This window comes from Glarea lozoyensis (genome assembly GCF_000409485.1).
Source record: "Glarea lozoyensis ATCC 20868 chromosome Unknown GLAREA15, whole genome shotgun sequence".
NCBI lineage: Eukaryota > Fungi > Ascomycota > Leotiomycetes > Helotiales > Helotiaceae > Glarea > Glarea lozoyensis.
Genome location: NW_007360989.1, coordinates 1494901 through 1516382, shown reverse-complemented (window position 1 = coordinate 1516382; position 21482 = coordinate 1494901). Strand labels below are relative to the sequence as shown.

Sequence of the window (21482 nt, the reverse complement as noted above, 5' to 3'; positions counted from 1 at the left end):
ATGTCTGACAGCGGAGAAGTTGAGGTCGAAACCTCCGGTTACCAGGTCCTTCCAAAGGAGGTCACTGAGGAAATAGGCAGCATCAAGCTGTTCAACAAGTGGTATGTGGAAAAGGGCAGAGGGGAAGATGGATTGGAGGCGCATTTGCTAATTTTATTCCATGACAGGTCCTACGAGGATGTCGAAATCCGCGATATCTCTTTAACGTAAGGATCCCGATATTACCAGCATCGAATTCGAGGAGGAAGAAGTGCATGGAAGTGGCAGGACAATGGCTAATACCTCCCAGCGATTACATCCAAATCCGTGCACCAGTCTACATCTCCCACTCCGCAGGTCGATACGCACAGAAGAGATTCCGAAAGGCTCAATGCCCAATCATCGAGCGTCTCACCAACTCCTTGATGATGAACGGTCGTAACAACGGAAAGAAGCTTATGGCTGTCCGCATCGTTGCGCACGCTTTCGAGATCGTACGTCGAGTCTACAAAAATCATTGAAGGATAGAGGACTAATAAACGAATTCAGATCCACATCATGACCGACCAGAACCCAATCCAAATCGCTGTTGATGCCATCGTCAACTGCGGTCCTCGCGAAGATTCCACCCGTATCGGATCAGCAGGTACCGTCCGTCGTCAAGCCGTCGATGTTTCTCCTCTCCGCCGTGTCAACCAGGCTATTGCCCTCCTCACCATCGGTGCCCGTGAAGCCGCTTTCCGAAATGTTAAGTCAGTTGCTGAGTGCTTGGCTGAAGAGTTGATCAACGCTGCCAAGGGAAGCAGTAACTCATATGCTATCAAGAAAAAGGACGAGTTGGAGCGTGTCGCCAAGTCCAATCGGTAAAGGGTTCTTTTATTGCATGGGATGGGGTTGCTTTTTTGCGTTATGGAGGGGCGACATACGGTTGCATTCTGTCATATAAAATTTATGGCCCCGAATGCTAAATTCCTCTGAACAAGCAAGAGTTTGTACGACTGAAGATTTGGTTGTGAGATTATGCCTATGTGCTACAGTGAATGGACTCTTCTTCATTCTTGTAGGACGACACGCCGTTAATTGGATACAGCGATCTTATGAATTCAGATCTCCCGGATATCCTTGTCGAGGACCCTGTGGCTCCGCTACTCGCAGTAGAATGGAAATAAAGGTGAGTTATTTTGTGACTTTTACCCAGGCTGGGAACCCAAATTTGTGAGTATGGTGGAATGAGCAAGATATGCACGAGTAAACTAAACCTCTGGAGGCAGTTCCATCACGTTTCACTCTTTCGTACGATCTTCAAACCGGACCTCTTTATAACGCATACGCTATTGGATGCCATGAGAAAGATCTCTACCTCGTACAAGGCCTATAACGATTTGCAAGCACTATGTCAAGTGCCTAAAAGCTGCATTGTCTATTACCACATCAAGTGATAACGGCAGTCAGATTGTGATGAACATCGTCACTATTGACCCGGTGGGAATATTCTTCGAGAGGCAATCAATCAACATCTCAAGAACATAAGTATGTGATCATTCTCCATGATGAGTTTGAGAAGTATTGGTGTACCTCTCCTGCTGCCCCACCAATCCTAAGCCCCACCCCTTCTGCCTCCCACATCATGGCGCCTTCGTTGAGTCTCGCTTCACAATTTGTGTACATTCTCTCGCTTCTACCTCTTGTAACTGCTGCTCCTATCGAGGAAGTTTTAGCTCCTCGTAACGAACAACAGTCCTTTAGTGTATCCCAGGTGCCGAATCCTAGGTGGAAAGGAATAGATGGAGCTGGACCAGCAGCTCTACTTCGTACTTTCTACAAGTACCATGCTCAACCACCAGCGGCAGCAAGGAAAGCTGTTGAGAATGGCACTGGTACTGTGACTGCAAGTCCTTATCCTGCAGAATATGATAGAGAGTATCTATCACCTGTGTCATTGGGAACACCCGCACAGATTCTTGATCTTGATTTTGATACGGGTTCTTCAGACCTGTAATTTTACAATTCTCCTCATTCTAGCATTTTACCTCTGACATAAACACAGATGGGTCTTCTCCTCTGCCCTTCCAAAGTCTCAAACAGGCGGACAAACACTATACAGCCCTGGCAACTCATCGACATCCTCAGTCCTAGAAAACCACACCTGGTCCATCCGCTATGGTGACGGCTCTGGTTCTTCAGGAACCGTAGTCAACGAACTCGTCACAATCGGCGGCATATCCGCACGCAGACAAGCCCTCGAAATCGCAACCCAAGTCTCCGGTTCTTTCACCCAGGATGCTGCCTCAGACGGCCTCCTCGGTCTCGCTTTCAACAGCATCAACACCGTCCGTCCAACTCCACAAAAGACGTGGTTCGACAACGTGCAATCCTCTCTCGCAGCACCGCTTTTCACTGTCAATCTGAAGAAAGCCGCTGTCGGGCTTTATACCTTTGGTGCTATTGATAGTAAAGCTCATACCGGATCTATCGCCTACGCACCCGTGAACACCAAGAATGGATTTTGGCAATTCCCGTTGACTGGGTATGCGGTTGGGACGGGCAAGTTTAGTAATTCGTCGATTGATGTTATTGCTGATACAGGAACTACGTTATTGATGTTGCCAACGAATGTTGTTGATGCTTATTATAAGGGCGTGAAAGGGGCTTATTATGATACTGAGTATGGTGCTATGGTGTTTCCTTGTACGGCTAAGATGCCAGATTTTATATTCGGTTTAGGGAGCTATAGAGGAAGTGTTCCCGGTTGTGAGTATCTTTTTTCTTTCTATCCTCTGTTACTTGGCAAAATAAATAGCTGACTCGGTTTGTTAAGCTTTCATCAGTTATGGACAGATCAATACCTCGACTTGCTACGGAGGACTGCAAAGTAGCGAGGGGTTGCCGTTTGGAATCTTGGGAGATATATTGTTGAAGGCCCAGTTTGTGGTCTTTGATGTTGGAAAGACTAGGATCGGATTCGCTAATAAGAAGACATAAGCAGCGAAGGCTGTCGACTAAAAAGGTTTATGTAGTGAGCCATTCCATGGAGGCATCAATATTTTGAAGTCTTTTCCAATCCATGTTTAACGGTCACGAGGGCCTCTTATGTCGCGACTTAGTCCTGGAAAGCCTAACGAACAAGAACTTCTTATAAACTATTGCTTTCACAATGTCATTATCATTCCAAAATGAATACATTACAGAATACTATCAACAAATTTCAGTTTTCTGACCTTGACCAAATCACCGCGTGACAACCCTTCCAAAGCCTAGACCCCACCCAAAAGGAGCAATTCTACCGGCCGCTCTCCAATTCGCCCCAACCCACCGACCCTCAACGTCATTTCCTCCCCTCAAAGAATGGTAACATCGTGGCTGCGGTGTAGCACATCTTTTCCATTTCTGCGTCGCTCCGACGAGCAAACAACGGTAAGTGCTTTATTATTTCTTCTCTATACAACCAGGGGCTGGTATGAACGCATCGCGCAGATGTCTCTTATTTACTCGCCGCGATGGCTTGCGTAAGTTGTAGGATTAGTTAAGTATTGTTTTTCTATGAATTATGCGCGTGTTGGATGTTTTGAGTCGTGTTTTATGCTGGAGAGTGTGGGTGGGGGAAGAGGTGAGGACGAGAGAGCCAGTGGTTGTTAGAGCGAGTGGGATATGGTATGTACTTCACGGTTTGATGAAAGGTCTGCGAAAGGAAACTGATGTGGTGTAGGGAAGGAAATGATGGCACTTGGTCGACTTTCGAGATTGGCTTGGGGAAACCAGCGCAACTGGTTCGCGTTCTCCCTGCGACGGCGAGCTTTGGGACTGCAGTTGCATATAAAGCGGTAGAAGAGGTTAGCGATGACGACGACAGCGATACATCTGATGATAGTGGAACAAATGAGTGGTTATTCGATACCCGAAAGTCGTTGAGCTGGATAGCGCAGAGTCGGCTTCGAACAAACAACCCAAAGGGAGAGAATGTTAGGCAATACGGTATGTTTCTTTCTCTTCTATAAGAGAAAAATGCTGATGGATTCAAGGACTTGATACAATACAATTTAATGATGGTACAGAGCAAGCTCTACCGCATCAACCCATTACTGCAATATCTGATGGCAACGAAACGATTGGGCAGCTTGGTCTTGGATCTCCTCCGACGAAATTCAATATATTCGAACCTTCAACAGCGAGCTTGTCGGATGCATTGTGGTTTCATGGCATTACTCCAAGTTCAGTATGGAGCTATACAGCAGGCGCATATTACCGCGGTGAGACTGCCTTTGGAAGTCTAGTTTTTGGGGGTTACGATCTTTCGAGATATAAGGGGAATAGTGTCGGATTTACTATGAGCAACGAACCCGATCGCGAGCTTGGATTGGAGATAAGATCTGTCAGCGTGGCCACTGTTCTAGGAGAGACAGAGATACTGAATACGCCAATTTCGGCATCGATTGATTCAAGCATCGCAGAACTTCGACTACCAAAGTCAGTCTGCGATCGATTCAAAGAAGCATTCCATCTTTCATTCGACAGCAAACGTAAGCTATATCTTATAGACAGACACATTCACGACCGACTGCAAAATTCCAATCCGGAAATCACATTCGCACTGGCAGCTTCGTCTGTCGGAGCAAGTATAAACATTACGTTCCCATACCTGGCGTTCGCACAAAACCTTCCATCCTCTTCGAATGACAGCGAGGTTTACTTCCCTATCCGCCCAATTTCCGACCCGAAAAGCTATAAATTAGGCCGAACTTTCCTCCAAGAAGCATATCTAACAGTTAACCCCTCGGCTCGTGTATTTCTAATATCACAAGCACGTTTTCCATTCGCGCCACCACGAATAACCGCTCTGCCGTCATTTGCCTCGAAGTCTAAACCTGCAATGAAGATTTTAACACGAGCAATACGCTCACGACGCCGCAGCAGTCGACCTTCTGGAGGAGCGATAGCAGGGATAGTCATCGCCGTCGTTGCTGTTATCATCGCTTTGACGTTCGTGATTTGGATCATTCTACGAAAAAGGAGAAGCACTGCGAAAGATATTAGTACGGGAGTCACGACTGACGACGGAGAGCGCGGCACAGGTGTAGAAATGGGGAGCCCCGAGAAAGGCTTCAGCCACGGAAGAGTGAAGGCGAGCGACAGCTTAGTAGCCGTGAATCCTCCCAGGCTTCCGGAAACAGTTCAACTGCCACCGATGACACAGGAAATGATAGCAGAACCTTCTGCGGTAGACAAACCGCATGAAACAGAGCCGGACAAACCAAAAATAAATACACATACACAAAAAGTAAAAGCAGGACATGAAAAGGAGTTGAACTCAGCTAGTCCTACAGATAGCGTAGGGACGAGGTTGGAAAGGAGGAAGAGTCGGTTTAGTGAGGAGTTGTTTGATTGAGACACACGAATTTTTAGTACATATATAGGTTGGGTAGCACACATTTGCTGGTACATTTTGTGCAGAAATGGGATTAAATGGGATGGTTACGTATATATACCCTGGGAGAATGAATTACATACGCTCATTGATACTTTGTTTCCTCGGTGCTCAACACATTCTCTCCATAACCCATTTCGCTTCTTCGAGAATTGAAACTGCACAGATAAACCAAGTCCTTAAAAAATCCAAATCCACCCATCCAACCCAACGCCCCACTCCTCTCTTGCCGTCACCTCGACACTCCTGTCCCACGCCTCTCCCGAAAACCCATACACAAAAGCTTCTCCAACAAGCACATTAGCCTGTCCCTCTCTCCTCAGCACATACGGAAACGTCGCCCCCTTAAATAACGCAATCCCATCTCCCACGCGCACCTCCGCTGGTATCAAAGCCAGATACCCGCGCTGGGTGAGACAAAATCTACGACCTACACCATACATTTTCAACCCTGCATGGACCCGATGATTAGGATGTGGTGTCGCCATCGCATGTGACGGTGGTAGGAGATATGAACGTGTCAATCTAGGATTCAACCCAAGATGTCCAAATGGATTTATCGCGGAATCGAATAAATATGCATCTGGTCCATCTTCATGAACCTTAACCCTCGAAGCCTGGTAACCCGGCTGCAAATCCTGTGCTTTATCCAACATCACAGTCATGAACTGGATCCAATTCTGCGTGACGGTGTTTTGGCACTCGACGAGCCAGACGTCGTAGTCTTTTTGCGAGGTTTGGCGCTGCACTTCGTAGTATGCCTTTTGCGAGGCGGTGGTGCCTTCGATTAAAGTTTCAAAGTTTACGAGGCTGAGGTGGGCGCGTGAGGCCGCGGAGTGGGCGAATGCTTTCCAGGATTGAAAGACGGACTCGAGGCTCGATGCGGAGGCTGTGTTGTGGACGTAGAAGGGGCAGATGCTGGATATGGTGTCGATGAGACCGCCTTGAAGGGCGAGCATCTCGTCTTTTACGTGGACGTGGGGGAGTTCGGTGGTGGTCAGGCGGGAGATAAATCGCATTTCATGCAATCCGGTTGTTTGAAACGGTATTGCTTTCCATTTTTCTTGGAGGGAGGGAATCCAGGATGGAAGTCCGTCTTTGCGTTCGGGGTTTTGGCAGGCGCCTAGGATCTCGAGTCCGTACTCCAATTTGATGGCTGCTTGGGTTGCGAGGAGGAGGATTTGTTTGTATTCTTGTCGGTAGTCGGGGACTATGGAATAGACTTCTGGGTTCGCCATCCCTAGGATCGAGAATACCGTGTCTCGGGAATCAGTTGCTTTGGCAGCTCTGGTCATTCGTAGCAATTGCGCGGCACCGACCCAGAGAGATCCATTTCGTGTCATCTGTCGCATTTTTGCTATTGTCCCAGCATGGAAATCCCATGGTAAGGACACAAAAGTCTCGTCGTCTGAATGAGAAATCGTGCTCGCGTAGCCGAGTGAGGATATATGTTTCAACATAAAAAGTGCTGGAGCAAGACTGTTCAAGTCGAAGCTCTTACTTCCACACCACATCTTTACCATCAGAGGAAGCGCAACTTCTTGTCGTACCCAGACACGTTCCCACCATGGTCGTTTGAATAGTGCTCGTAATGCATTCCAATGTCGAACGACTGTATCCTCAGTGAAAGTTGGATACTCAATTGTCTTTTCTCCAGGTGCATTTTTAGGCGGTGCACCTAGGATATTAAGAAGATCAATAGCCATAGAACTATCATCTTCCTCCTCACCAAGCCAAACATGTACCGAAGTGGCTTTCTTATAGATTCGTCGCATCAGACCAACTTGACTTCCTCGTTCATCAATATCAGCTTGATTAATACCTTTTAAAGTCAGCTTCGCTCAAGCCCACCAGGAAAGTGACATACAAATCTGATCGACCCAAATCCAACATTCCTTCCCCCATAACCGCCCGTTAATCTCAAGAGCAGCATTATCCTTGTACTCATACCTTAATCGTCTCAGTGCCTTTTCCAAACTCCGGGTGATAGGGAATTCATGTCCGTCTACGAGTATGAGGCCATCGAAAACAGGAGGCCCCCATGTATAAGACAGTGCAGAGAAACCGTACATCAGAGCTTTGATTGTGTTATCATCCAGACCGACGGTTTCCAGATTGGCGGTCAGAGGATCAGTGAGTTCCTCTGCGCGATGAAGGCGCAATATGCGGAGCTGCGATTTGGAAGCATCGAGTGGTGTGTATTTGTAGGGACCTGATGGCTTGACTTCAGCGGCAACTGTCGAGTCTGAGATTGTGTATTTATTCTTCCTTGATGTCTCCTGAGAATTTCCAGCTTGAGCATCTTCGGCTGAGAGACTTATATGTTCAAGTATGTTACTCAACATATGTTCTATACCTTTTATTCTAGCTTCTAGTTTTTGGAGATGATCTTGTGTAGCCTCAGCGGGTGCATATTTCGCTTCCGAAGCACTGGGCTTCGTCGTTGGGAAAGCACTTGATATCAATGCTGCAAGATCTTCTGGTGAGAAATTCTGAGCCATGGCGATACTGTTACCGTTAACAATACAGGACGATTTGAGAATATCAGAAGCTTAGAAGTTAGAGAAAGTATTTGGAGGCGAACGGCTGCTCTTTCAGCTCCTGCATCGCTGCGTCTAATGGCCAATAAGACGGCAGACGCTTGTCGAGGGTAGTATTCGTGATCTCCATGACATGAGTCGATGAACGTTTAGATTGTGTGAGTGAGTGAAGTTTACGAAAACTGTCATACACTGATGTTTTGTGAGGGATTTGAGAAAGACGTTGAGCTAGGTCGATGTTAGGTGCTGATATCTTTACCGCCAAGCCAAGGCAAGTACCTAGGTAAGTACTTTTACTAAATAAGATATGCAGCTGAGAACTTAAGGACCGTGATCAAGGAGAAATGAGAACGATTTTTGCATGCATAGTGCCATGAATTTGACAAATGACAAACGACCCTCACGAGATTCAGCGACACGGGAAAAAAACGACCGTGATCAACTCATTCAATTCGACAACACCTTCTCTATGCTCTATAGTACAAGTGTGCTTTGCTGGTACCTTGCTACAAGGTACCTATGCTGAGTCAGAGTAGAGAGGAGTATTTAGTATCTGACAAGGAAAACAAAAGGTAATCTACAATAGAAGTACGAACAACAATCATACCTAGCCCTAATATAAACTCCCGATCAGGAACATTAGAGAAGAGTGTATGGTGCGTCAAGAAACTCCTTTTCCATGCCCAAAATATTCCTTCCCTGCTTTGCAAAGTATTTGTACAAAGCCAAGTATACAAGTAGATTCCGTTATCCGCTTTTTCAAATTACAATCAACCGTATCATGTTGGCGTTTATTTGATGATCTGGGTAACAAGACCAGTCGCGACAGTTCGGCCTCCCTCACGAACGTTGAAACGTTGTCCCTTCTCAAGAGCGACTGGGTTATGGATTTCGCATCTCATTTCAACGTTGTCTCCTGGCATGACCATCTTGGAATCAGCATCCTCTGTACCCTCAGGCCAGAAAAGGGCACATGGCTCATCAGCTGTACGAATGAACATCTGAGGACGGTAGTTGTTCATGAATCCAGTGTGACGTCCACCTTCCTCCTTGCTAAGGACGTACATGGAAACCAAGAATTCCTGGTGGGCCTTGGTGGTTCCTGGCTTGGAGACGACCATTCCTCGACGAACATCTTCGCGCTTGACACCACGGATGAGAAGGCCGGAGTTGTCACCTGCACGGGATTCGTCGCAAGACTTCTTGAAGGTCTCAATATCAGTGACCTTGGTCTTAATTACTGTCTCTCCCTTTCCAAGAATCTCGACTTCCTCATCCTTCTTCAGAACACCACGCTCAACACGACCGGAAACGACAGTTCCACGACCTGGGATAGAAAAGACATCCTCGACGGACATCAAGAAAGGTTTGTCAAGCTCACGCTTTGGTGTTGGAATCCAGGTATCGACGGCTGCCAGAAGTTCATCAATCTTCTGGGTGCCAATCTCGTCTCTGCGACCTTCCAGCGCGCAAAGAGCGGAGCCGAGAATGATTGGGGTTTCATCACCCTCAAATCCATACGTGTTCAACAGTTCACGCATTTCCATTTCGACCAATTCCAACATTTCAGGGTCCTCAAGAGCGTCGACCTTGTTTACGAAGACGACAATCTTCTCAACACCGACTTGTCGGGCAAGCAAAAGATGTTCTCTTGTCTGAGGCATTTGTCCATCCGAAGCAGCAACAACGATAACGGCACCATCCATATTGGCCGCACCAGTAATCATGTTCTTAATGTAATCGGCGTGACCGGGACAGTCGACGTGAGAGTAATGTCTGTTTTCGGTGGCATATTCGATATGTGCGGTGGAAATGGTGATACCACGCTTTCGTTCCTCAGGAGCTTTATCGATGGAACCATAATCTAAAAAGCTTGCGAATCCCTTCTCGGCCTGTCTCTTTGTGATAGCTGCCGTCAATGTGGTCTACCAAATATGTTAGAGAATGATCTTTGCCTTCCACTGGTTCCATTGGCGAAATACCTTTCCGTGATCGACGTGACCAATTGTACCTGTTACAGTCAGCAGAAGCTCTTTCGATGTTTCAAGCAATCACAAACCAATATTAACATGAGGTTTCGTTCGCTCGAACGCCGTGGCGTACGCTCTGGCAGTGTTCAACACCGCGGCTCCTTTTTGTCCTCTTAATGCATGTTGAAGTGGGCTGGTGGAATTTCCCTGCAGCCACGACGACCGGGCTGTCCGTATGAAAGGGGTAATTGATCGCGCAAACGCCGGCATTGTGAAAGAGAGATGAAGGAATGGGAGAGGAGATGGAATGGTTCTGAATGATCGTCTGAGAATACGAATATCAAAGAGCTCGAGATTGTTTTTTAGCGCGACTTCGAAGTGGTCCGTGCTCTTTGTAGGTTTTGGCCACTTAGGATGAGCGATTTGACAACACCACGACTCCTCGTAGTCTCACAAATCAAATTTATATTGTAACATATTACATTCAACACTGAGAGGGAGACATATTTACATGTATACGATTTTATGTGCCGCTTCCTCTGGCGATTACTACTTTTCAAGCCCCGCTACTCGGCCCACCGTTATCAACCTGTGACAGCCTTTTCAACCCATCTTCGGTCCTCCTCCTATAGCTAATTCTCTTCGTCTCAATCACCTCAGCATTGAACATCAAAGAGTTTCTTTTTGGCGATTTGCTTACTCTCTTATCATTCTCAGTCGTCATATTCATCCAAAGCTCTCCATCGACCTCATTCCTACCAAAGCTGGTATTCTCTACTGCCTCTTGTACTTTCGCTTGTTCCATGGTACAAGCCAAGACGAGCCACTGAGCTGGCCATTCAGTGAGGAGAGCAGATGTTGGCCAGAATAGGAGCAACAAAGCTAGAAGAGTAAAGAGAAGGACAAGCCCCTGGAGTACTGCGCCGAGGAGTGTCATTCCAGTACCATTATTGTATGACACGCCAGAAACGACCCATGGATGTGAAGCAGTTGAGCTTGAGCATTCCGCTGGCATGGCTGTTTTTACAGTGTTTGCGAGCAAGTTGGCCTTGACCTTTCTTTCTAGAATGTTTGTCGCCGCAGAATGATTTAGTGATGCGAGGATAACGTTCATGGCTGCGGTCGATTGTGGTAAGTTGTTGATGTTCTTCGATCCAAGTCCCCCAAGGAGATTCAAGGTAAATTGAGCACCTGGAGAGTTGGCCCAAGATATCAAGTCGAAATTCTCCTGATAACAATCGATGTCTTCAGGATCCTGGAGGAGTGCTTCCGGAGTTATCGTGTTGTTTACTGACCAAGACGCATAACCTACGCAGACACTGACCATCGCTGTAAGCTTCGAGGTATAGCAAGTTGTAGCGTTGGACCCGTATTTTGCTGATAGTATCTGAAGTGTCCCGTTGGCAGAGTATACATCCACAAGCGTACCTCCCGAAGTATCAAAAAATCGTACACCATTGTTGTAAACATCGGTACCCACCACTAGTGGCGTCCAAAACTGGTCATTGGGATATATTTTGTTCCGAGAATAATATGTTGGAGTGCAGAGAAACTCAGTGCCCGTCTTGAGCTGCGGAGCCCAAGCCGGCTGGCTAGGACCGTAGACCTGCGTATACTGCTTCGCCCTCATCGGAGACCCAGGATTGAACGAGATATTGGAGCTTGAACCCATTGTACCTGAAAGCGCACCAGCGAAATTATCCGAAACTCCACCATTGCAACCTCCACCGTTACATCCGAGTATAATGGGTTTTTGCGTGTCATCTAGCGTGAAACTCGAATACCTCTCTACCCTTACAAACGAGTATTTGTAAAGGATGCTGAACACCAAAATAATCACCACACCCAAAATTCGAATTCCCAGCACTCTTTTCAACCCAAATCTCATTTGGGTCTTCCAAGGCGCTGTCCGTTGCGAATTTAGGAGACTAGCAAAGCTCATGCCATCTCCTGCAAGCCCTCTGGTGAGAACCTTGGATATCAAAACCTCTGCAATCCTTGGGAACAAGAAATATCCTAAAAAGCCAAACTCAAGACCGACAATTACAAGCCAGGATTGAATAGATAGTTGTCCGCCAACGCAGACCAGTGCCTCGGCGGATATGCCATAAGGTTTCGAGCAATTGGCATTGACGATGAGGAGGATGCTGGTGAGGAGTAGGATGAGAGATAGAATGATGAATTTCCAGTGAGCGGTTTTGATCCATTGTGGCATCATTTTGAAAATGAATTTGGTGAGTAATTCTTACATATGCTTCGAGTGCCAATCTGGAAGATTAAACTATTGAGGTCGGGGGAAGGATGTTCTTGATATCGACCAGAAATCAAGGACGCATTTCGAGTCTTTGTTTGGTACTCAATTGATCTCGGTGATGGACAGAACAAAGGAACCACACTAGCCGTTTTCATTCCTACCACATTTTCAGCCATACACAATTCATATAATTATAGGTTTCACGATTGGCGTAGCATGATCAATGATCAAAGCGTTTCCAGTTGTAGTTGATGAGAATACTCGCTTGGCTCTCATCGTGATTTGGTATGTTGCCTGCAGACGCCAACAGTTTCGACTCGAGATCTTCATAGAACACCGACGAAGCGGCGAAAACTGGACATAACAATTTGTGTTTGTGTATTCATCTGTACTATCGTGCTTCCCATATATTCTACGTAGTCTCGTGTATATATACGTAAACTGAACTGTCGCTCGGCTGCTGCAACGACAACACCATTGCCCCAAATTACAAAGAAATCCACCTCAACCCGAAACAAAGAACTCGCTCGCATGGTTCAGATTCAACCGACTAGACTCACCCCAGAAATCCGTATTTTCATAAAATACGCTTTGGAGCTCTTTAGCCGATTGCATGGCTTCAAAGACAGCCTGGTCTTCAACACCATGCTCCTGTGCCCAAGCAACCGACTCAAAGGGATGAAACGGCCACTCATCAGCCTCGCAAACATCCCACTTCCCTTCTTTCTTATTCGGATGCGGAGGCACCTTCCCTTCTCTATAATACGCGCGGATCTTCGCGATTGTACATTTCGAGACCGCAGCGTAACTGCAGTGGCCTTCGCTTCTTTGCTCGATCAGGCCCGAGTCTGTGAATTTACCAGACATCTTAACGGCTCCGTGGAGAGGGGTGACTGGGTCATTTGTGTTGCTGAGAAAGAGTACTGGGAAAGATGTGTTTATCGGCTTGGATTTGTGGGTTGGTTGGTCGTCCCAGCGCATTGGTGGATCGATTGCTTTGATGGGCCAGCCATCACAACCGATCATTAGTGTCATCCATATGTCAGCGAATGAGGATTGGTTTGCCAGTTGTTCGAATCGAGTTTCGAGTTCGGGAAGGGTTTCGTTGAGCTATAGAAGGTTAATCAGTACATGTGCTACTGAAGATGAAAGGGAATTGTGCTTACAATGTATCTTTTGTCAGAACATATGATTGACACCTGCGCTTCCCCCGGGTAGTATTGTGGTGGTGGAGGTGGTCCACAGAATGCTTTAAGCTCATATTGCGAAGGCCATCTAAAGAGAGTGGAGAGAAATGAATGCAGTCCGCGATCTAATAGATCCAAAAATTGCGAGACAGCATTGAAGCTTTCTGTCGGTCCATAAAGTGCAACGAAGAAAAGGAGTTTGACATCAGAGTAGGATACGATGAAGGGTAGCTTTGAGTCAGGATCGATCACTGAAATAGGGTTCTCTTTTAAATCTGCAAAAATACCATCGACTCGATCTGCAATATCGGTAATAGTGTCATTTGCTCGCCAGAGTGCACATTTTCCCTCGGCTTGGTGGCAGTATCTTGAGAAAGACTTATAAACCTCGTCGGTATCACGAAGACTGCCTGTCCATACAGGTGATACATAGTGATCGGCATCAACTACACCGTCGAGGACTAGTCGACCGACTCGATCGGGGAACATTGCTGCAAAGGTGGCCCCGAGTAAAGTCTACAGAAGTCAGTATGATATGAAACAGGTTCAGGAAAGATGCATACTCCGTAGCTAAACCCCCAGTATACTAGCTTGCCCTTAGTGTCTAGACTATACGGTGGTTCACTAGTGCTATCCTCAATTTCAACATCCTCATCGTCAACTTGCCGATCCTCAGAGCTTAGTTTGCCGGTCCATTCGTCCCAAGCATCTACAATACTGAGCATGTCTCTCGCAACGGAAGGTGTGCTCAAATGTCGAAAAACACTGTCGTCACCTCTTAGCAAGTCCTTCTCTTGACACAATTTCGACAAAGCTCTTGCACGAGCGTCAATTTTCTGAAGAGCAACATTACTCGAATTTACCGCACCGACCTCTCTGGATCCAAGAGACCATAGCAGCCGGTGGTAATCCCCTTTGACTCGATCTTCTTCGTCTGTCTCGTCATTGTACGGAAATGAGAAGCAGTCTGCACTGGGAGTAGTAGCGCCAATACCGCGTGGATCAAAGCCGATGATGTCTTGATCCAAACCGACGACTCCCTGAATCATTTTTCCAATTGTAAGAGCACTAATGACTCCAGGATTCCCTGGCCCGCCTGGGTTAATGAGCAGTGGAGAAGTAGAGTATTGCTGAGATCCTGTGTGTACTCCAGGAACTAGTAAAAGGGCAAGATGGACTTTTGGGTTCTCAGGAGATGCGTCTAATGACCGTTTGTAGTCCATCGCCACAGTGAGACGAGCACACTTGTAGGTTCCAATGTCTCGATAACATGGATGCCATTCTAGCTTCTCGCTTGGAACAATCTATATTTCGTGAGTAATAAGTGCCAAGCTCTGGAGTAATATTGCTCACCTCGTCAAAGCTCAACTCCCTCTCATTATCATCATTTCCGTCATTACCAATCGATAGAAGACTGGGTATCGCATATATCGACCACCAAAGAAATAAAACTGTAGCAACCACTACCCCAAGTCCGAAATTGGTCTTTTTGATCTTCCGTTTCCTGGGATCTTCGCACGCTGCTCTTCGCGGCAGCAGCCTATCCTTTTCACTCACCAGGTCATACCCGTTTCTATCCATATTGATCAGATTCGCTCAAAATACAAAGGAGAGAAAGTATCTATTTGGAAATGGTAGACGGATTGTCTTATGATGAAGTTTACCAACTCCAAGTCAGCATCAGCGATCCAACTTGACCTATCATGCGACGGGGTTCGTGCTCCGCGTGCGCAACAGACAAGCAATGGCTGCAGGCAGCCACTATGATGAGTTTCGGCAGCTCAGCTGTACCCTAGCGAGACCAATAGTACACGCAGATTAGCATACTGTGGTGTTTTTGTAGAGGTTGCAGGCTGGATGTCGTAATGTGTGTCGCGTATCACATCAATAGGCGTTGAAACCCGGGACGTGCAGATGATGGATGAAGCACGTGTTGATTTTATAGAACATGCTGTTCAACTTTATAGTAGAAAATTTCAAGTCACACCGCACTTTTGAAGTATATCTTCAAGTTTGGGAGCCATTGGCTTTTGTATTCAAAGACTCCCAGGGGAGTTCTAAATATCACGTGATAAGCTCTTTTGTGAACGAGAATGTTGCAACTAATTGATCGTTAACAGAAAACTTGTATTTTAGCTTTGGAAAGTCTAAAATAAGAGATTTCATCTTGCTAAGCTGACAAGTTATTTGCTGTCACGAGAAGGGTGGGGCTCCTCGTCGGTCAAAACAAACCCAACTCCTCACACTTTGAACGCCGAGTCATCAACATCCCTCAACAACGACATGTCACGACGACGGTCTTGACACTCATCAGAACACTCCATTCCATCAAGAATTCCATTCACATAGGATGAGCCATTTCATCTGTCTCTTGTCTTCGCGTACGACCACGAATAGTAGGAGCACGATGTGAGCTCTGCTATTGGAAATATATTAGCAGCATTTCTGGCGATTTCGAAAGGGTGCTCATTACCATGCTTCCAAATATAAGCTCTTCCTGTACGGCTTCTGGAAACCTCCGAATCGTCTGCAACATGAAACATTTCCGGTTCTGGCAAAACCAAACTTCTTCGAAGACTGCTATCTATCCAATTGTATTAGCGACCCAGAGCTTAGTGGCGTCTGTTATTAGACATACCATTACATGGCCAATCTCTGCTTCGTCTTCTCATCCACGTTATCAACAAAAAGACAAGGGGTGCTAAGTTGACCAACAGGGCGAGTAACCCGATTATGGATTCTGAGGAAAGACGACCCATGTGAGCTCGTTTATCAGTTGAAAACTTGATGGAATAATTGAAGAGCAAAGTGGATTCTGGTTGAATGCGAACATGGCCAAAGAGATGGTTATAAATGATGGAGAAATTTGGTTGTAGTTTGACCAGAACTGAAACTTGTTGATGATTTCAGTCAATTTAGGAAATCGTTGTCGCCTCACACAGCCTGAAGCCGCAGACGAATACCCTTACCCCGGTATTTCTGACACCTTGTGAAGGAGCAACTGGCGGTTTTGGCAACATCCAATTGAATGACAACAAAAAAGCCACTACGGACTGCGAGAGAAAATTCCAAGCCGACAGCACCAGGAATCATCATTCCCGGGACAACTGTTGAATATCTTTGCAAGGAGGGCCGGTTCTGGTAAAGGCCAGTAAGATGCCATTGTGGCTTACATGCATTTGTTGTACGACCCAGTTGAATTACGCCCGGCATATGCGGGCCATATCAAGATGCGGGCAGGTTTTGGGACTGGCCAATGATGAATGAGCAAGTCTTGGATCCGAAGCACAAACACCCATCAAGGCTTCGCGAGGCTCTGATTGAAATCTGTAGCCAGAAGGCTTGCAGACTTTTACCTTCATTCCTCGTCAACACCCCAAAGACTTCACAGATCCTCGACCGAACCTCTTAGCCAAGTCGCAAACCAAGCTGCTGTCTAGACTTCCAATATGTCTCGTCCAAACAGTTCTCACGAGTGGGATCGCTTTAAGAATATCATATATGATTTGTACATCGTCAAAAAGTACAGCCTCGAAGGTCCCAAAGGTGTTATGAAAGTGATGGAAGATCGATACAATTTCAAGGCCACGTAAGTTCTGCCCCCGTTGAAGCGGTTATGATCAGCGCAACATAACTGACATATTTTAGTAAAGCGCAATACGAGAAGAAATTAAGGGACTGGGGGTTCCGTAGGAATAGATCCAGTGAAGCTTGGAAAATGGCCGGCCAAAAGATTGATTTACGGACAAAAATCGGGAAAAGAAGCAGCGTCTATTTGAACGGCCAATTAGTGCCAGCGAGGAGAGTAAATCGCGAAGTTTCCCGCCATCGAATCCTGCCGAGCCTGCAACGGTTCGACAGAACTCAAAGTAAGTTGTCGAGCGCTATTGTTTGGTCTAAATTCTTACAAAGTATAGACACGACTGCTGCATTACCCACGACACCACCTGGTTTTAACATACGCACTCCTACTTCGCCAGAAGTTTTCAGATTACTATTTCACAGGCTACCTATACTTAGCTTTCAGGACACGATATCCAATTTAGCAGGTGAGCAGCAGTCCGTCTCCATTGAAGCTATTATTGATCAATCATATGTTTTCAGAATCGATGATGAATTCCGATGCTAGATCACCATCTTTATTACCATTATTGAACAGTTCAAATAGGACAGGCCTTACCAAAACTGGATTGCCGTTCATCGAGTCCATACTGCCAAATTCAGCGTTTTTTGAGGAGGAATGTGCGCGAGCAGTCGCCATTCGAAGTCTCGAAGATACAAGCTCTATGGCGGTTCTAAATCTCGCAATTTTCCTGTTTTCAAACAACTTTCCCCACGAAACTGATGGAACACGGGCTTTTCAATGGCTCCAAGCCCATAGCGATGTTTCGTTCCTCGACGCCATTCGTGTTGAGAAAGGGCCAACTGGCGATGCGCTCCTTGAAAATATCTTCCGATTGGCAGTTGAGGCAGAAGATCTCCGAACTGTGAAGCTTTTGTTGAAAGGAGGATTAAATCCAAACGGGCACAATTGCCAGCACTATCGAATACCCGATCGTATGAATCCTTTGCAGTTTGCATGTCTCAGTGGAAACTGGGAGCTAGCAACTACACTCGTCAATGCGGGATCCAGCATAGATCAACCGGGGACTAGATGGAAAAGCAGTATTCTAGTTCTTACGATCCATGGGCGATACCTTGACCAGGAAACTGATTCTGAACAAGATTCCGATGAACGTGTCTGGGAAGAAGGCGAGGAAGGCGAGGAGCGCAAGGAAGTCGAAAAATGTTCGATTGCAGCACAAGAATTCCCTGAAAGGAAAGACGAGGACTTTCTTGCTCTTGTGCAATTCCTCTTGGACAAAGGAGCTGCAGTCAACCCACTTACCGACGACTCTTGCAACTCCCCTGCGGTTGGAAGCAGCGAACCACCTGTTTATGATGATGATATTGACCACATCTTATACTATAGACACTCTCCATTGACAGCAGCATCCCGATATGGAAACGTGTACCTTATCGAAATTTTTCTTGAAAACCACGCCAATGTTCGATTCCTAACAGGCCAAAAAACCTCGGCCCTTCGTGAGTGTATTTACAGCTGGGCTGATTTGGATAAAATCACCAAGAAGTCCACATTTGAGAGCGGTTATCACGATTGGCATTGCTGGATCGAATTTCTCAAAATAGTTCTTTCATCTGTGCCAGTTGAGAGACTGGAGAGTATCATGAATATGTTCAGCAGACTCATAAAAGCCGGGATTGATATAGATGATTACCTGCCTTTTCATCAGCCTGAAGAACAGTGCCCAGCCTGGCACTTCGAAAAGAAAGAGAGATTCTATTTCACCACCGTGGACCTTGTTGTGGGTCTGCGAAACGTCGAGCTCATTGAAATGATGCTAGCGGCGGGAGCTTCAAAGGCCACAAATTATTCCTTGCAGCTGGCAACTAATCTGGGAAGCCTCGAGATTTTCAACAAACTGCTAAGCTTAGTTTCTTGGGTGTCGTTAACAACAGCCTGGGAAGTTATGGGGTACGATTTAACTTTGAGATACATCGAAGCTATACTGCACAAACGATCAGATGTTGAGATGCAAAAGGCAATTTTATTCGCAGCGATCAGTACCGGCGACAACACTGCCATTAAATACATCTTCAGTTACAGCAGCTCCAACGGTAGCACCCTTTTTTCTAAACTTGCTGGAATGGAAGAAGTACTAGAGTCATGTTGCGACGCACAAAATATTGAAACTCTATGTCTCCTAAGCGGCCTGTGTCTGGATTACAATGTCTCGATTTCTTCATGCTTGGGCAGAGCTCTACAATCGGCTATCAGGAAAGACGACGTTGAGATGCTGGATATTCTTTTGTTCCAAGGCGCAGACATCAACACAGTCTCCGAGGGCTATACTGCACTTGAATTCTCAATTGCTCGGAAAAATCAGAGGATGACAGACAGAATACTGGAATTGGGCCCAATTCTAAATATAATTAGACGCGAGCCATGCTATTATAAAGATTGCCTCGGCCACCACAATCTTTATGGACACCCCTTAGTTTTGGCGATTCTCTGGGGCAATAAGGAAGTAATCCAAACCCTCCTAGATATGGGAGCAAGTACTGCTGCTTTTGGAAACGACTTTTCTTGGGACCATAATTACCGTTGGATGACCCCACTTACTGCTGCTATTAAAACCAAAGACTGTGGCCTAATTCAAACGCTTCTTTCATTGGGGGCAGCTATCAATCACCCTCCTAACACACAAATTATTTGTATTACACCTCTTACTGCCGCTGTCCAAAATAATGATACGAGACTGGTTCGGTTTCTACTACAAAAAGGGGCGCATCCGCACGATTCTCTAGCACTGAAAGACGCCGCTCACGATACCGGGCTGTTCAAGATTATTTTTGAAGAAGTTTTCAACGATATCATAAGACTTTCTACAGGAACGTGCTGGGATTTTGGTGATAAAGCGCTTGCTAGAGCAGTAGAGTTAGGTAAAGTGGAGATAGCCTGTCTTATTCTTGAGGGACTTCCACAGACCATTGTGTCAATTCGAGGTGTCTCGGAAGCTCTGATGATTGCCATCAAATACAATGCAACCGGTGGAATTCTAAACTTGCTCCTCGCTCACGGGGCAGATCCCAATTCTATTTGGTACATTGCAGACGACTTCTTGAAAATATATTGGAATAGCGGCTATCACATATCTGCTCTCAGTATGGCTATCTTGATCGACAACCCCGAAAACATCAAAACCTTGCTAGAAGCGGGGGCAGATGTTAACATGAGTCCAACGGGTGATACGTTCGGCTCACCCATGCAAACTGCAGCAAATTTCCGGAAGAAAAGCATTGTGCACCTGCTTCTAGAACAAAGCGCCGACCCGAATGCTGTTGGCTTATCAAACAGATTTGAATGTCAACAATCTCAGGAAGAGGAAGCAGGGCGGCATAACGGAACACCACTTCAAATCGCTGTCACTAATCAAGACACTGACATTGTCACTCTCCTCCTACAACATTCCTGTAATGTAGAGGCGACATATGACGACATGCCTCATACGCCCATACAGATAGCGAGCAGAAATGGAAACAAAGGGATCATCGAACTACTTTATCACCATGGAGCCAATGTGAATGCACCGCCAGCAAAAGAGGCTGGAGCTACCGCACTACAATTTGCTGCTCTTGAAGGTCTGCTCGGAATCGCAACTCTCTTACTAGACTACAATGCAGATGTCAACGCACCAGCCGCTGAGATTGGCGGCAGGACAGCATTAGAAGGAGCAGCAGAACATGGCCGAATTGACATGGTACAGTTGCTACTCAATGCTGGCGCGAGCATTGTAAAAGAAGGGGAAGCACAATATCAGGATGCTATGAGAAGAGCAACCGAGAATGGACATCATGCTGTTCGTCGGCTGCTTGAGGCAGCGAGGCCTGTTAATGACGATGAGCAAGTCCCGGATATCATAAGTCAAGAGCAGCCAAGCGATAATACCACAAACCAGCATCAGCCAGACGTTGATGGTGCGAATCAAGTTCAGCCAAGTGGTAATATCACAAACGAGCATCAGCGAGACCTTGATATCATGAAAGAAAATCAGCCAGACATTAGCATCATTAACGAAGCTCCATCAATCATGTCTCCTGGCCAGGAAATGACGGCCTGCGACTTGACAGACCTATCACAACTAGGTTTCATAGACGATGGGTCTTGGGAATGGGACAGGATACGTGAGCTGTGACATATACCGTCGATTACACTTCAATGAACCACGGCATTTTGAGTTCGTCGATAATTTTCACAGCAAAACCAAAAAAAATGAGCTGGACACTGTCGTCCAGTACTTTACAACTTGGTCAATTTTTGCAGTACTACCACGAACGAAAATCTCCAAGTTTCGCTCGCAAAGTCCGTGGACTATCTTCATCTCTCGCGTAAATGGAATGAGACTCCAAAGAGACGAGTTGTTGTAGGGGTTCTCTAGACATGTTACTCAAAGGGTACGCATCCAACGAATTACTTCGTAGCCTCGGACCTCTATGCTTACTTATTGTTTTTAGAATGGGCAGCAGAAACATGTCTCTCACTTATCAAAGGGGAAAAGGAGTCAAAAG

At 46.2% G+C, this 21482-nt stretch overlaps 8 protein-coding genes across 8 annotated transcripts; 3 read left to right on the top strand and 5 right to left on the bottom strand.

The window, feature by feature from the left end:
- Positions 1 to 846, top strand: GLAREA_06310 (Ribosomal protein S7; the record flags this gene model as incomplete). The annotated part of the gene is made up of 4 exons (XM_008081724.1): positions 1 to 101; positions 168 to 206; positions 290 to 473; positions 529 to 846. The coding sequence occupies 4 exons, from the start codon at positions 1 to 3 to the stop codon at positions 844 to 846; spliced, it is 642 nt and encodes a 213-aa protein (XP_008079915.1).
- Positions 847 to 1606: 760 nt separating this feature from the next.
- On the top strand, positions 1607 to 5362 carry GLAREA_06309 (Acid protease; the record flags this gene model as incomplete). Its single annotated transcript, XM_008081723.1, has 5 exons — positions 1607 to 1974; positions 2027 to 2730; positions 2798 to 2903; positions 3686 to 3951; positions 3999 to 5362. The coding sequence occupies 5 exons, from the start codon at positions 1607 to 1609 to the stop codon at positions 5360 to 5362; spliced, it is 2808 nt and encodes a 935-aa protein (XP_008079914.1).
- Positions 5363 to 5580: 218 nt separating this feature from the next.
- On the bottom strand, positions 5581 to 7902 carry GLAREA_06308 (Heterokaryon incompatibility protein, putative; the record flags this gene model as incomplete). Its single annotated transcript, XM_008081722.1, has 2 exons — positions 5581 to 7223; positions 7269 to 7902. 2 exons carry the CDS (start codon positions 7900 to 7902, stop codon positions 5581 to 5583), a joined length of 2277 nt encoding a protein of 758 aa, XP_008079913.1.
- Positions 7903 to 8732: 830 nt separating this feature from the next.
- Positions 8733 to 10181, bottom strand: GLAREA_06307 (P-loop containing nucleoside triphosphate hydrolase; the record flags this gene model as incomplete). Its single annotated transcript, XM_008081721.1, has 3 exons — positions 8733 to 9866; positions 9924 to 9952; positions 10001 to 10181. 3 exons carry the CDS (start codon positions 10179 to 10181, stop codon positions 8733 to 8735), a joined length of 1344 nt encoding a protein of 447 aa, XP_008079912.1.
- Positions 10182 to 10467: 286 nt separating this feature from the next.
- Positions 10468 to 12129, bottom strand: GLAREA_06306 (uncharacterized protein; the record flags this gene model as incomplete). The annotated part of the gene is made up of 1 exon (XM_008081720.1): positions 10468 to 12129. One exon carries the CDS (start codon positions 12127 to 12129, stop codon positions 10468 to 10470), a length of 1662 nt encoding a protein of 553 aa, XP_008079911.1.
- Positions 12130 to 12669: 540 nt separating this feature from the next.
- On the bottom strand, positions 12670 to 14933 carry GLAREA_06305 (alpha/beta-Hydrolase; the record flags this gene model as incomplete). The annotated part of the gene is made up of 4 exons (XM_008081719.1): positions 12670 to 13275; positions 13332 to 13868; positions 13916 to 14656; positions 14706 to 14933. 4 exons carry the CDS (start codon positions 14931 to 14933, stop codon positions 12670 to 12672), a joined length of 2112 nt encoding a protein of 703 aa, XP_008079910.1.
- Positions 14934 to 15693: 760 nt separating this feature from the next.
- On the bottom strand, positions 15694 to 16111 carry GLAREA_06304 (uncharacterized protein; the record flags this gene model as incomplete). Its single annotated transcript, XM_008081718.1, has 3 exons — positions 15694 to 15771; positions 15826 to 15932; positions 15991 to 16111. 3 exons carry the CDS (start codon positions 16109 to 16111, stop codon positions 15694 to 15696), a joined length of 306 nt encoding a protein of 101 aa, XP_008079909.1.
- Positions 16112 to 16801: 690 nt separating this feature from the next.
- Positions 16802 to 21109, top strand: GLAREA_06303 (Ankyrin repeat-containing protein; the record flags this gene model as incomplete). The annotated part of the gene is made up of 4 exons (XM_008081717.1): positions 16802 to 16941; positions 17001 to 17221; positions 17270 to 17401; positions 17457 to 21109. 4 exons carry the CDS (start codon positions 16802 to 16804, stop codon positions 21107 to 21109), a joined length of 4146 nt encoding a protein of 1381 aa, XP_008079908.1.
- Between the last annotated feature and the right edge of the window lie 373 nt (positions 21110 to 21482).